This window comes from Acipenser ruthenus, chromosome 54 (assembly GCF_902713425.1).
Source record: "Acipenser ruthenus chromosome 54, fAciRut3.2 maternal haplotype, whole genome shotgun sequence".
In the NCBI taxonomy this organism is placed as follows: Eukaryota; Metazoa; Chordata; class Actinopteri; order Acipenseriformes; family Acipenseridae; genus Acipenser; species Acipenser ruthenus.
The window spans coordinates 3049110-3063151 of NC_081242.1; the positions used below are offsets into that span (position 1 = coordinate 3049110).

Consider the following 14042-nt stretch of genomic DNA (forward strand, 5'->3'; position numbering starts at 1 on the left):
TACTGCAAGAGAACCTGCTTCAGTCCGCTAAAAAACTGAAGCTTGGGAGGAAATTCACCTTTCAGCAGGACAATGATCCCAAGCACAAGGCCAAAGCAACACTTGAGTAGATCAAGAACAAAAAGGTGAATGTCCTACAGTGGCCCAGTCAAAGTCCTGATCTCAATCCCATTGAGAATCTGTGGCACTATTTGAAAATTGCGGTCCACAAGTGTCGTCCAACCAACCTGAACAACCTGGAGCAAATCTGCCAAGAAGAATGGGCCAAAATCACTCCGACACTGTGTGCAAAGCTGGTACATACTTACCCCAAAAGACTTAAAGCTGTTATTGCAGCGGAAGGTGGCTCTACCAAATATTAATGTGTGGGGGTTGAATACTTATGCAAGCAAGATATTTCAGTTTTTTAATTTTCTTAAATATTTCCCAACATAAAACCAATGTCACCTTACAATAATTGATTTAGAGTTTCAGTGTTTTAAAATAAAATATCAAACAGAACGAAATTTCTATGTACCATTTGTAATTCAGTAATATGAGAGAATTGGTCAGGGGTCTGAATACTTTTGCAAGGCACTGTGTGTATATATATATATATATATATATATATATATATATATATATATATATATATATATATATATATAATGAGTTACATTTACATGAAAACCAACCCAATAATTTAAAAACTCATGGTTGTGTGTGTCAACAATCACTTTAATTGTATTAAACGAAATTGACAATGGCAGAAATTTGTTAAGTACCTCCATTCACTCAATGTGTGGTCAAATACCGTTAAGAGCACAATCTTAATTGGTTTCGTTTAGTAATTAGGGCGGTGGCTTTAAATGCCCTTCGACTAGTCCGTTCTTTCCCCTGAACTCTTGGTTATCCAGTTCGACTAGTTATACTTGTTGTTGTGATTATTTGGTATATTTTAATAATCACAAACATGGTAAGCCCAATTGGTGTGTATAGCTCAGCCTCGGCGGGGTCGACTGATCGGCTCCAACGCTGCCTGGTCACTCTCTTGTGGTTAGCTCTTATCACTCAAGCCCAAGGATCTACAGCCGACGTCGTGGTGGTGGAATGTGAAGCGGAGTACGTAGAAGTTCGTCTCCCGAGAGAACTCATCACGTCTCCAATTAAAGTGATCGGTCAGATTTGTTTTATATATCTTTGTGCGCGTAGTCTTGGGTTTTTAGGGCTGCACCAAAACCAAGATTCGGCCCGACTACCTACTTTTTGAGCAGGGTTCGAATTCGGCCGAATTCCAAATCCTTGGATTCGGCGCATCCCTAGTTTTAATGGTGGTTGAAAAAGTCTAGGCTGTATTTTAGAGCAGCTCCCGCCATGCCTCTGCATCACCAGCACTAATGAGGGAGGATGGGCGCTGGTGGTTAAGGGATAGCTTGTTTGAGGTGGTTACTTTTACTGTGCATAGCTATATTGTTCACATAATGCATTGCAATTAAGTCTTAGGATAAATTTGAACAGCAATGAAAAGCTATATAAAGTAATTTTATTTAGTGATTTCAAGATTGAGAGAAAACAAACAAACATTTGTCACACTTGTGAGCAACTTTGTCAAACAAATGACCTAGATGTAAAACATGTAGTCAATTCCTACATGTTAAAAGCGTTGCTTTGTTTTAATAAGTCATGATGCATGTTGTATCTGCAGATGAGCACGGATATGCTTTGAATGCCCACAGAATCGCCACGAAGTGCGGCTACACGCTGTCGTCAGGCTGGGACAACACCCTGGTCTTCAGAACGACCTACCACAGCTGCTACGTGCATGAGCAGGTGACTCGCGGCACTCTGGCGCCATCTGTTGGATCCATCTAGGATTACACTGCTATATTAAAATGGCTAACCAGTGTTAAATAATTATTGTTGGCTTTAACACTCGCCTGTCCTCCGTTAAAGGAGTGCTGGCCATCTTTTAAAAGCAGTTTTCTTCTGTTATTCTAGCAACATCACTGCTCCCTTTTTTTAACGGAGTGCTAACCAAGGCTTGCTGGGATGAGTTTGACCTACAGCACAATGATGAAAGAGATAGCCGATAGAAAAGCAGCTACTTCTCATCCAGAGTGTTAATATAAAGTGTTCCTTTTTAAAATAATTCTTTAATAAAAATCCTGGCGTCTAGGCAAGTCATGTGACTGTTTGAAGCACAGAAAGCAGGCCCAGAGGACACGGTGGAAATGAAGTGGAGACAGATTTAAAAAAGAATGAAGGAGACGCCACTGAAATGTGGATTGGGCTATCCAGCCACGTCGTTTATGATGAATCATTGGGATCCTTTCAGACTGGACTTGATACTAAATACTTTTGGCAAAATGGCGAACAATAAATGAACACATTTCTGCATCTTTTCTGTTCCCTCCCAGAGTAAAGGCTGGTTCAGTTTCGTGCTGCAGGTAGAGGGCGCTCTCTTGCCAGTGACATGCCGCCGCGGGGCGGGGCTGAGCCCACAGACCGGTGGCAACATAAACATCTGGGCGGTTGCCAAGACAACGAGAAACATCTGGGGAGCAGCGAATGTCACATTCACAGCATCGCCAACCGCAGCAAAGAGAGACAAGGTGGGCTGGTTTAGGCTTTCTCTTGCCTCTTACTAGCTTTATTAACATGATCACTGGTCCCTCCCTGTTTAAAGGAGTGCGGACCATCTTTAAAATCCATTCTTCCCTCAACAAACCCAACATCACACTTGTTTCCATCTATACAATATTTTGTGAAGCTCTTAATCTCTGTCCCCAGGAGATTCCAGTAGTGGTTACTGAGGAGAACATCTGGCCCATCCGCATCAGGGAGTTGAAGACTGCAGGTGATGACTGAGGTGATCTGTTGAGTGGATCCTGAGGTTCTAGGGCTAGAACTTCCATTACTAAGAAAGAAACTGAGAGTCAAGCAGCAGACTAGCGTTTCTGCTAATGCCTTAATCAGTGTGAGATATTGGAAGTGTGTCTTCTGATGTCTGAGTGGATCTTTTGATACTGTAGGTACAGATACTGTAGTCAAACCTGGCTTCACAGCCACCTGAACACTGAATAAAGAACTACAGCTCCCATCATCCCTCGCTGATACTGTGGGTTCAGAGGCATGCTGGGAGCTGTAGTTCTAATTGTTTCTGGTAAGCAGTGGAGTAATATCTTCTCTCTCTTCCCCCCCCCCCCCCCCCAGGTCCCCCTGTGGTCAGGTTCGTGACCCCAGATGCAGGTTTCTGGGAGATAAAGACTGAGCTGCCCAGAGTGACAGAGCTCCGGACCCTGAGCCAGGGGCTGCAGTGCGGGGCTGACGGTGTCCCTGCCTCTGAGTGCGTCCGCCTGGGCTGTGCCTTTGACTCTGTGCACCACAGCCCTCCCTGCTTCTATAAATACACAGGTCAGCCGGGGAAGATTCCTCCAATCTGTTCTAAATATTTTACTCTGCTTCTACTTGTGCTTTCTTGTTGTTCCTTGTGCTGAATTTGAACTAGTGTCTTGGGTTAAGAAGTATTTCAGTGCTAACCAAAATCAGAGACACACGCACAGCACCAAGGGAAACAAGAAAATAAATCAATACTGATGCAAATTATATTTTATTTTTGAAACTTCATGTATGTTGACAGATTTGGGGAAGGATTAAATAGAAAATTTCAAAAAAATGACCATGATATAGCATAAGTCTACAGAAGCCATAATAGTTAACGTAACATTATTCAGCAGGTTTCATTTGATTTTATGAAGCAAAATTAGTTCATTCTATATAGACGGTAATGCAAAACTTTTGGCAAGAGCTGTACATGAGGACATATATAGAAGATGCAAGTACATATGAGGATGATTTCTTTTTTTAATGCATGATGAAAGTGTTAAATGTTTTAGCAGCTTGATCGGCAAGTGGCAAATAACCAGAATGAGGATTTTCTCTTTAGGCTGCTCTCAGTCGGGTCACTTTGTCATCCTGGTCAACAGCAGCTCCACGACCCCGCCCCTTCGACTGAAAACAGCACATGTGTTGCAGGGTCAGGGGTCACAGTGCCAGCCGAAGTGGATGACCTCTGATCTGGCAGTGTTCCACTTCCCGGTCCGTGATTGTGGGAGTGGAAAACTGGTAAAACTGGTTTCTTTTGTAAAGAATCTGTACCTGTGAGGGTGGTCAGTACAGCGCTAGGATTTACTGGGCCCTGGTGCTTTTAAATACAAAATTTACCATCAGTTGGCATCACATCTGCCAGCAGAGCAATCGTATAACCTTAACACTGCCCTATTGCCAGAGCACTTGCTTTGTGTCCCGCCTCCAGATAGACCATCTGTTAACTCAGATTTGTGTTTTTGACAGTCCACCAATACTGCCGTGCCACGGCTTATTTTTCTAATCCTAGTCAATTTAGACTGCACCTATATAAGGGGGGGAAATTCAACCCTCTTTGTTCAACTCTTCTGCCATCTCCTCTCCCCTCCAGCCTTTCTTCAGCACATGAGACTCAATCTTGTATGAGGTAACAACCCCCCCCCCCCCCCCCCCCCCCTTTCTTGGTTAATAGGACACTTGCGCCTGTAAGACAGTCCTGTTTGTAGTAATACATTCTTCTCCCCAGCTCGCAGGAGACTCTGTCCTGTACGAGACGGAGATCGTTGCTGATCGGGAGCTTGTGACTGCGCTGAACTACGCTATCAGTCGTGATAGTGGGTTCCGGCTGCGTGTGCGCTGTGTGTATCGGGCGAGCGGGACCGCGAGACTGGAGACCATCGTCAACCCCCCACCCGCCTTCAAACCCATCTCTGAACTGGGAACTGTGAGACTGGAGCTGCGCATCGCAAAAGGCAGGTCCCCGACACTTGCATTATCGCTGCTAATTAAGGCTTCCTTAAAATCAATTCTTGCCTCTTACTGGCTTTATGAACATTCACTGCCCCTCCATTTTTTAAAGCAGTGACCATCTTTCAAAATCTATTCTCTTGCCACCTAGTGGCACTAGCAACATTATCTTTGTCCCTCAATGAGTGCTATCCAAGTCTCTCTCCCCTATATGTGTCTCCTCTCCCCAGACGGCTCCTTCTCTTCCTGGGTCTCCCTTTCGGAGTTTCCCTTGGTGAAGGTGCTTTTAGACCCTGTCTTTGTGGAGGTCCGACTCGTTGACAGAGAGGACCCCAGTCTCGAGCTGCTATTGGACAACTGCTGGGCGACCTCCGACCCCAAACCAGGGCAAGGGGCGCAGTGGCCGCTACTGAGGGACAGGTGACAGAATTCTCTCCTTCTGTAGATTTAATATTAATAGGTTGCAGTGATATAAAAATCCACTTGGTGGCACCAAAGCTTTGGAAATATTAGTACAGTTTGTTTTATATTCCCCTAAATTTCCTTTTATGATATTTCTAGATGGCTTGTACTAGCAGACTTTTTTTATATTGTGTCAGACTTGTGTCTGCAGCTTTAATGAAACTACACTCTAGAGCAGTGGTGCGCCCCCCTAGGGGGGTGCAGAGAGTCAGTATGGGGGGTGTGACTGTCTGTAGATGGATGGATGGATAGATTAATATAAATCTATTAGACATTTTAATAAATACATAAATGACAGCTAACTTTAGTCCAAGTTTCAAATAAGCCTTTGGCAATCACTCTCGTGCTTGAACCGGAGAAATTGTTTTGAAGTGTGTGTGTGAAACAGAGCTGAAATGAGGCTTTAATGTTGTGAGAACCCTGGGATCCTTCAAGAAGCTGCTTGATGAGATTCTGGGATCAATAAGCTACTAACAACCGAAACGAGCAAGATGGGCTAAATGGCCCCCTCTCGTTTGTAAACTTTTTATGTATGGGGTGCGAAATGTACTGTTTTATTAATATAATATATATTTTTTATTTATTTTTTGTAAAAGCTGCACTAACTTTCCTGGATTTAACTAAAAAGTACTGATTTAGCTTAATACCAATGTTCAACACATTGGGTCTATTTGCAGCATACCAGTGACTTAGTCCGCATCAAGTGGACTAAAATGTGGTCTAGTAAATCCTGCAGCTTTGTACGAAGTTGGTCCTGATTTTTTGCAGCGTACCAAACCGCTAATCCTGAACATTGGTTTAGCTGACCTGCACAAGTTAGACTGATTTTTAAAGAGGACTAACCCATAAGCCATTACAAATGTGGATGGAAATTCAGTTTTTAAAGTGTAAAGGTTAACTCTGGGGCAGCAGTGTGGAGTAGTGGTTAGGGCTCTGGGTGCTGGACTCTTGACCGGAGGGTCGTGGGTTCAATCCCAGGTGGAGGACACTGCTGCTGTACTTTACCTAGATTGCTCCAGTAAAAACCCAACTGTATAAATGGATAATTGTGTGTGTTATATATATATATATATATTTTTTTTTTATATATTAATGAAGGACTTGTAGTCAAACGTCCTTAATTGATTTGTAATCAATTTTTCTACCTTTTAAGTACCTGAAATATCCTTTTCTTTTTTCTTGTATATTAATCTCTATCAATCTATCTCTCAATGAAGATATTGAACCGTCAAAGGTATGGGGGGGGGGGGGGGGAAATCAAATATATTAATGATAGTGTTTGACGTTGGGTGTGATTTGGGCAAACACATTTAAGTAAAAGCACCTGTATTCATAATATAATTGTAGCCTACTGCTACCACCCCTGCGCTCGGGAGGGCGAAGACTATCGCACACTGTCCTCCGAAGCGTGTGCCATCAGCCGACCATGCAGCCACCCAAGAGCTACAGAGTTGGAGGATAATGCAGCTCTCTGGCAGCTTGCAGGCATGCTCGCAGGCAGCCGGCCAGACTACAGGGGGCGCTGGTGTGCGGTGAGCCGAGGACACCCTGGCTGACCTAACTTTTTTTTATTTCTTTATTATCTAGGACAAAAGTGCTGGGGGGGCAGGTGGGGGCATCATATAAAGTTTGTGCACCACTGCACTAGAAGAATGTGTAGTAAATAGACACCAAGAAAGAATTGTATTGTCAAACTGAACAGGATTGTGGAACCTTTCTTTCCTGTATTCTGTATTTTCACACTTGTGAAAGGTGCCCGTTTCTGAGTGATAATTACCAGACAGTGCTGCACGAAGTCGCATTGAAAGCAGACGTGAAGTTCCCCTCGCACAACAAGAGATTTGAGTTGAAAACATTCACTTTCGTCAACCAGACCAATGGTATCCCCTTCAACTGGCAGGTGAGACTTGATCTAGTCGACTCCCCCTTTCCCTGTCTCGTGCTACGACTACTGTCTCCTCACTAAACTAATAGAAGTGACTCTGTCTAGTTGACCCGCTTTCATGGTACAAGACTACTGAATGGCTATTTTAAATGCATGTCTATTGTAGAACAATTCAGTAATTGTAATTTTTAATGTGAATCTGGGTTGATTTAGCTCTTAATATTTAATTGACATGTTACAAGATTGAGGATTTGCTATGAACACCCACGCAGACACGGAATGTTTAATCCGTAGTAGTATTTTATTAAGTACATAAAATAAACTGAAATCAGAAAGTAAATCTCTTGGTCTCTGCACAAAACACAATTCAAAAGCTTTCGCTGCACTCCTGCTGGCTTGCAGGCAATTGAAATATGACACCGCCTGTCTCCTCGCACACAAGCAGCAGCTCAAACAAGCTGTGACGTAGCTAGTTAATTGCTCACACACATACAGGCACAGCCTCGACTGAGATGATGTAGACAACCTTAGAATATATCACATTAAGCTTGGTAATGGTATATGGCAAGTTTTATTTAAATTTCATACAACAATGAGGTGGATTACTTTATAGTTACTGCATCAAGTTTCACTGACGTTTTCACATGCAGTGTACAAACTAAATTAACAGTTCAATTCTATATCATTTTTTTATTTAGCAGACGTCTTTATCCAAGGTGACTTAGAGACTAGGGTGTGTGAACTATGCATCAGCTGCAGAGTCACTTAAAATTACGTCTCACCCGAAAGATGGAGCACAAGGAGGTTAAGTGACTTGCTCAGGGTCACGCAGAGAGTCAGTGGCTGAGGTGGGATATGAACCGGGGACCTCCTGGTTATAAGCCCTTTTCTTTAACCACTGGACCACACAGCCTCCTGTGTTAAAATTAACTAATTTAGTTCCATGAAAGGAATATGCAAATAGAATTATCCTCAATGGTTCCTTGAAGCTTGAACTTTTGGTCCTTTAGTTTCTAAACCAGTCTGTTGAAGTGTCTAGTACAAAAAGCTCTCCTCTCCGCAAGGAGTCTTCAATCCTACATTGGATCAAACTCTGCAACAACACTTTAAATTTGATAGAATCAACTAACAGCTGCGACAAAGTCTTCAGTCCTTGGTATAGGATCCACAACAGCGCCCGTCCACTCTGTCCTCTTTGAGTCTTTAGCTATGCCGGTAGCAGGGCACAGTTTCTTTTGAATACTGTAGTGTTGGGTGTACAACAGACCCAGACTGGTTTGTCTGATAAGTCTCTCTCCAGCTGGGCCTCTGTCTCGTTGTTTGTTGTAGTGACTCGCTTGGGTCCTTTTTGGGCAGAGTCCTGGAGTTGAAGCTTTGCTTAGCAGAGTGACAGCACCTTGTTTAGTATTTGTGGAGTGGAAAATGGTTAGTTTTGCTTGGATAGGTATAGTCTTTCACTTTTCTAAATGGCCACTTTCATGAGATCCATTTTTTTTTTTTTTTTTTTTTTTATTAAATTTTTGATCTTTTAATGTCCTTTTTCCACTGGGGCATCACTAGTTTGTCTTCCTTGCGTCAAAACAATTGTTGCATGTGTGAATTCTGTACATAATTCAACTGTCCGCTTGGCCTAATCCAGTCCAGGCACCGGTCACATAGTTGTGTGTGTGCAAGCCAGAGGCCCCCTTCTCGAGACACAGCAGTTCGCCCTGTTTCTCAAGACACAGTTTCATTAATAAATCCAGTTGCATTTCAATTAATGTATTATCATATTAAGGGAATATGTCCCACCCTATTTTTCAATGCATTTGTTCTATATCCACAGTTGTATATCCACTGCAGTGCAGTGCTCTGTTCACCAGCAGGAGATCCGAGCTGCCAAACGAACTGCAGCAGTTTAGCAAGTAAGTGTGACCCAGCCTTCTCTTCCTCACCCTCCCAGTAGTGCCTCCTGGAGGTGAACCCCTCCCTGCCCAGCCCACCGGGCCACTCTGCTGATCTCTCTCCTGTGAATCTCACTTGTGAGCCATCCTGTGCAGCACTGTAAATGCTGTTTAGCACTTAATAGTTTACACAGTAGTCGTAACAAACAGAAAATGTCGGTACTGCCTTTATCAACAAATACAGACGTGCTCAAATTTGTTGGTACCCTTACAGCTCATTGAAATAATGCTTCATTCCTCCTGTAAAGTGATGAAATTAAAAGCTATTTTATCATGTATACTTGCATGCCTTTGGTATGTCATAGAATAAAGCAAAGAAGCTGTGAAAATAGATGAATTATTGCTTATTCTACAAAGATATTCTAAAATGGCCTGGACACATTTGTTGGTACCCCTTAGAAAAGATAATAAATAATTGGATTATAGTGATATTTCAAACTAATTAGTTTCTTTAATTGGTATCACACATGTCTCCAATCTTGTAATAAGTCATTCAGCCTATTTAAATGGAGAAAAGTAGTCACTGTGCTGTTTGGTATCATTGAGTGCACCACACTGAACATGGACCAGAGAAAGCAAAGGAGAGAGTTGTCTGAGTAGTTCAGAAAGAAAATAAGACAAGCATGGTAAAGGCTACAAGACCATCTCCAAGCAGCTTGATGTTCCTGTGACAACAGTTGCAAATATTAAGAAGTTTAAGGTCCATGGAACTGTAGCCAACCTCCCTGGGCGCGGCCGCAAGAGGAAAATCGACCCCAGATTGAACAGAAGGATAGTGCGAATGGTAGAAAAAGAACCAAGGATAACTGCCAAAGAGATACAAGCTGAACTCCAAGGTGAAGGTACGTCAGTTTCTGATCGCACCATCCGTCACTTTTTGAGCGAAAGTGGGCTCCATGGAAGAAGACCCAGGAGGACTCCACTTTTGAAAGAAAAACATAAAGCCAGACTGGAATTTGCTAAAATGCATATTGACAAGCCACAATCCTTCTGGGAGAATGTCCTTTGGACAGATGAGTCAAAACTGGAGCTTTTTGGCAAGTCACATCAGCTCTATGTTCACAGACGAAAAAATGAAGCTTTCAAAGAAAAGAACACCACCATACCTACAGTGAAACATGGAGGAGGCTCGGTTATGTTTTGGGGCTGCTTTGCTGCGCCTGGCAGGGGGTGCCTTGAATCTGTGGAGGGCACAATGAAATCTCAAGACTATCAAGGCATTCTGGTGCGAAACGTACCGCCCAGTGTCCGAAAGCTCTGTCTGTCGCAGGTCATGGGCCCTAAAACAGGATAATGACCAAAAACACAGCTAAAAGCACCCAAGAATGGATAAGAACAAAACATTGGACTATTCTGAAGTGGCCTTCTATGAGTCCTGATCTGAATCCTATCGAACATCTATGGAATGAGCTGAAACTTGCAGTCTGGAGAAGGCACTCATCAAACCTGAGACAGCTGGAGCAGTTTGCTCAGGAAGAGTGGGCCAAACTACCTGTTAACAGGTGCAGAAGTCTCATTGAGAGCTACAGAAAATGTTTGATTGCAGTGATTGCCTCTAAAGGTTGTGCAACAAAATATTAGGTTAGCGGTCCCATCATTTTTGTCCATGCCATTTTCATTTGTTTTATTATTTACAATATTATGTTGCATAAATCAAAAGCAAAGTCTGATTTCTATTAAATATGGAATAAACAATGGTGGATGCCAATTACTTTTGTCAGTTTCAAGTTATTTCAGAGAATTGTGCATTCTTCGTTTTTTTTGTGGAGGGGTACCAACAAATTTGAGCACATCTGTATGTCTAACTTAATGACAGGGGTTTGTTGCACTAAAGTATGAGTGGGAATTCGGGATGTAGTAGACTCATTTTTCTTGCCTATTCGAACATAGTTTACAAACGACAAGGCACATCTTGTTCATTTGGCTGTTGGTATTGTATACAAGGACGTTGGATAATAGGCCCAAACAAGGGTTTGCATTAAACGTGTACTAATTCTGTATTTATATCAAGTCTTGATGTTATGCTATAAACCTGATCTCCTTGAATGCTGTATTTGTTTTACACAGGGTCGAGAAGACGAAGATTATCAAAGCGATCTCGCAGCCAAGGGAGTTCAGTTGTGGTGTCATCGCGAGGCTCAATAAGATTTGTCCGCTCCACTCATCGCCGAAGCAACCACAGAACGACACGCTCACAGCTCGACCACAGACCAGGTAAACAACCAATCTTAACCTGAACTGGCAGGGAAACGGTATGGGTACAGTTTGATAAAATTGGGACAATATTGAAGTCCAACACCTTTTTTTACATTTTGTTCATTGTTTTAATATACCAAGATATTAAATACCAACAAACTAATCTGCACACAACAGATCCTTACCTAGAGAATGTTGGATTTTTTTTTAATACATGTTGGTTGATGAATTAGTTGCAATAACACAAAGTGGACATTTGATAGCATGTAACCCATGTACAGGGTTTGGAAGTAACGGTTTTAAAAGTAATCGGCTACGAGTTAGTTGAACCAAATTTCACAGTAACATATTTTTTTTTGGTTTGTTCTGGTCAGACTGGAGCTTGAAATTAGATCCAGCTATCTAATCCACTCTTTCATGTCGTCTGCCCTTTTCTAGCCGATATGAAAAGCACGTTCATGTGATGTGTCGGGTTTTACTTGCGGTGTTGAAGCACTCTGATTTTTATGCACTAGCCGTAGTCCTTAAATTGTGACCGTAGTTTTCACCTAAAATGTAATCTGGTACTGCATTTTGTTGGCGGTCTGAAAAAGGAACCATTGGTTACTGAGAATTTATTCCGATTTACAGTAAAGTGAGGTGTAAAACAAGGGTCAAACTTTGTCATGCTATAGTGGTTTATAACATGGCTTGGAAAAACAACTTTTGGTTAAACAGCATCACATGACCGTGCATATCTAGCGTATAGCAATGCTTGCATACTAATGAGCTGCTTCACATTGAATAAATCACTATGCACCACTACCTTCTAAATTCCATGACAAACTGCCATTTTATTTGTTAGTTACAAAACCACAGCCAAAAATGAGTGGCATTTCACCTATTTCCTTTAATATATTTGGGGATGAAACTCCACAAACTGGTACAACACCAACTTTGAGTGAAGACAGCAGTCCATCTGAAAGAGTAAATTTAAATATGTACAGAGTTTAAAACCGGTAATAATGTCAAACTGTCAGTCAGTTAGAAAAGCAGGTAAAAACAAGGCCAGACACCACCCCCTGAATTACCGGCCTGGATTTGAAGTGTCTGCGGGAAACCGAGGTACTGTCCCCTGACACCGTAGTTGGACTAGTGAGTGAAAATCCTGGTTCGATCGTCAACTTAATCTGCCACGACTTGGACGTGAGGGTGTCCGGCAACTAACAAACATTTTGAGATCCAAAAGGATGAAAACGTACTAGAATATGTGTGCCTTGCATGGAATGATTTCACAAACTCACTTCAAGATCCAGCATCAGTCTCGGCTGCTTTTACATTTGAAACTCTGCCCGTTGTCACAGCTTGTGGTCCTCTAGTTTCTAGTGAGATCGCACTTTTGATGCAGAAATTCACAATAAATAAACATGTGCAATTTTATTTAATAAGCAAACAAAGTAAATTTGGAACTATTGCACTGCGGATGTATACACAAGTTTCTGGTTTTGTAGTAATTTTAAAATGTGTTCATTCTAATTTTTCATCCCCCAAATGACAGGTAGCTGCTTTTTTTTTGTTTTGTTTTCCCCCATAAGCGGTATAAACCACTTCGGGCCGTGCGGTTCCGATGATTTTGATTTTATATACCTCTTCTGGGATGGTTAAAGGCCCGGGAACCGCACGTCCCGTCATAGTTTAAACCTTACTAGTTATATATAATTTCAGCTTGCTTTTGTTAATACATTTTTATGTTTAACAGTTTTATTTTTATTTTTTTTTCTAAGCTTGGTCCGTTCGACGGGTCAGTGCACTTTCCATAGTGTCGGTGTCATTGCTGGGGGTCAGCCTGGCCATCTTTGGAATGCAATTCACACTGAGATATCGGCGAAAGAGGCACAGTGTAACATCTCATATCTACCAACCATGTTCCTAATAAAAAAATAATAATAAAAAAAAGAACTCCTGTCTTTTTATTTAATGGCTTTTAAGCCATTCTAAAATGATTTAATGGTTGGCTTTTTAATATTTATCAATTGATATTTCTCTCCCTAGTATGAAGAGCTACATATTCCTGTTGGCTTGAACATGTGTTTTACACATTGAAACAATATGAATTGAATGTAGTGTATAAAGAATACACTGAGCTGCTTTGCACAGCTTGAGCGCCAGCGTTATCAAGCTTGTACTTTGGTTATCGGCTTCTTGGTGATCAATTGTGAAATTTGCTTGGGGCTTCTGTGTTTGGGTTTCATTAATTATATTTCGGTGCTTATTTTAGAGTTATGCAAATTAGGTTTTTTTTCGGGGCTTTAGTTTTTGATTATACTGTATTAAATTTAGTGTTTTCGGTTACTTTCCAAAATGGGGGTGTGGGTGTGTGGTGTGTTTTTTTTTTTTTTTTTTTGTCAATGTATAGTAACTTCACTGTACTTGCACACTTAAGTTGTACCTTCTTTCCTTTGTCTTCTGGGGTTTTTGTGTGTAGGCATTTTTGTACATTTCGCCACATTTCTGTTTTTAAATCCTCCCATGTCTTAACTGTAATAGTTTTAAATTCCGTTAACAAGCCTCCATCCCTTCCTGATTTGTAATCTTGCAAGCAGTCTCCAATAGGAACGTGCTGTCACTGTTGGGGGCGGGTCTAAAGTATTCAGAACTAATCAATGATAGATACAAGTCAGGAAGGCGGGACATTGCCCAGCAGCACAGGGAAATGTATTTTTGTAGTAGGTATTTTTTTAAATGCGAGGTTAAAGTCAACGTGA

The 14042-nt window shown here is 41.7% G+C and overlaps 1 protein-coding gene across 1 annotated transcript; it reads left to right on the forward strand.

Moving 5' to 3' along the window:
- The first annotated feature begins 865 nt into the window (after positions 1–865).
- LOC117398054 (zona pellucida sperm-binding protein 4-like) lies at positions 866–13644 on the forward strand. Its single transcript, XM_059017056.1, has 12 exons — positions 866–1157; positions 1685–1809; positions 2397–2591; positions 2770–2836; positions 3193–3393; positions 3926–4104; positions 4592–4817; positions 5043–5232; positions 7027–7174; positions 8985–9063; positions 11170–11316; positions 13062–13644. Exons 1-12 carry the CDS (start codon positions 953–955, stop codon positions 13208–13210), a joined length of 1911 nt encoding a protein of 636 aa, XP_058873039.1. The 5' UTR covers positions 866–952; the 3' UTR covers positions 13211–13644.
- Positions 13645–14042: the final 398 nt, after the last annotated feature.

What these genes read in the sequence shown, in the direction of transcription:
- LOC117398054 (XM_059017056.1), top strand. Translation starts at nt 953, where the DNA reads ATGGTAAGCCCAATTGGTGTGTATAGCTCAGCCTCGGCGGGGTCGACT. An exon ending in CCGCAGCAAAGAGAGACAAG is followed by an intron (nt 2,592 to 2,769) that starts GTGGGCTGGTTT and finishes CTCTGTCCCCAG; the next exon opens with GAGATTCCAGTAGTGGTTAC. An exon ending in TGGCCGCTACTGAGGGACAG is followed by an intron (nt 5,233 to 7,026) that starts GTGACAGAATTC and finishes CACTTGTGAAAG; the next exon opens with GTGCCCGTTTCTGAGTGATA.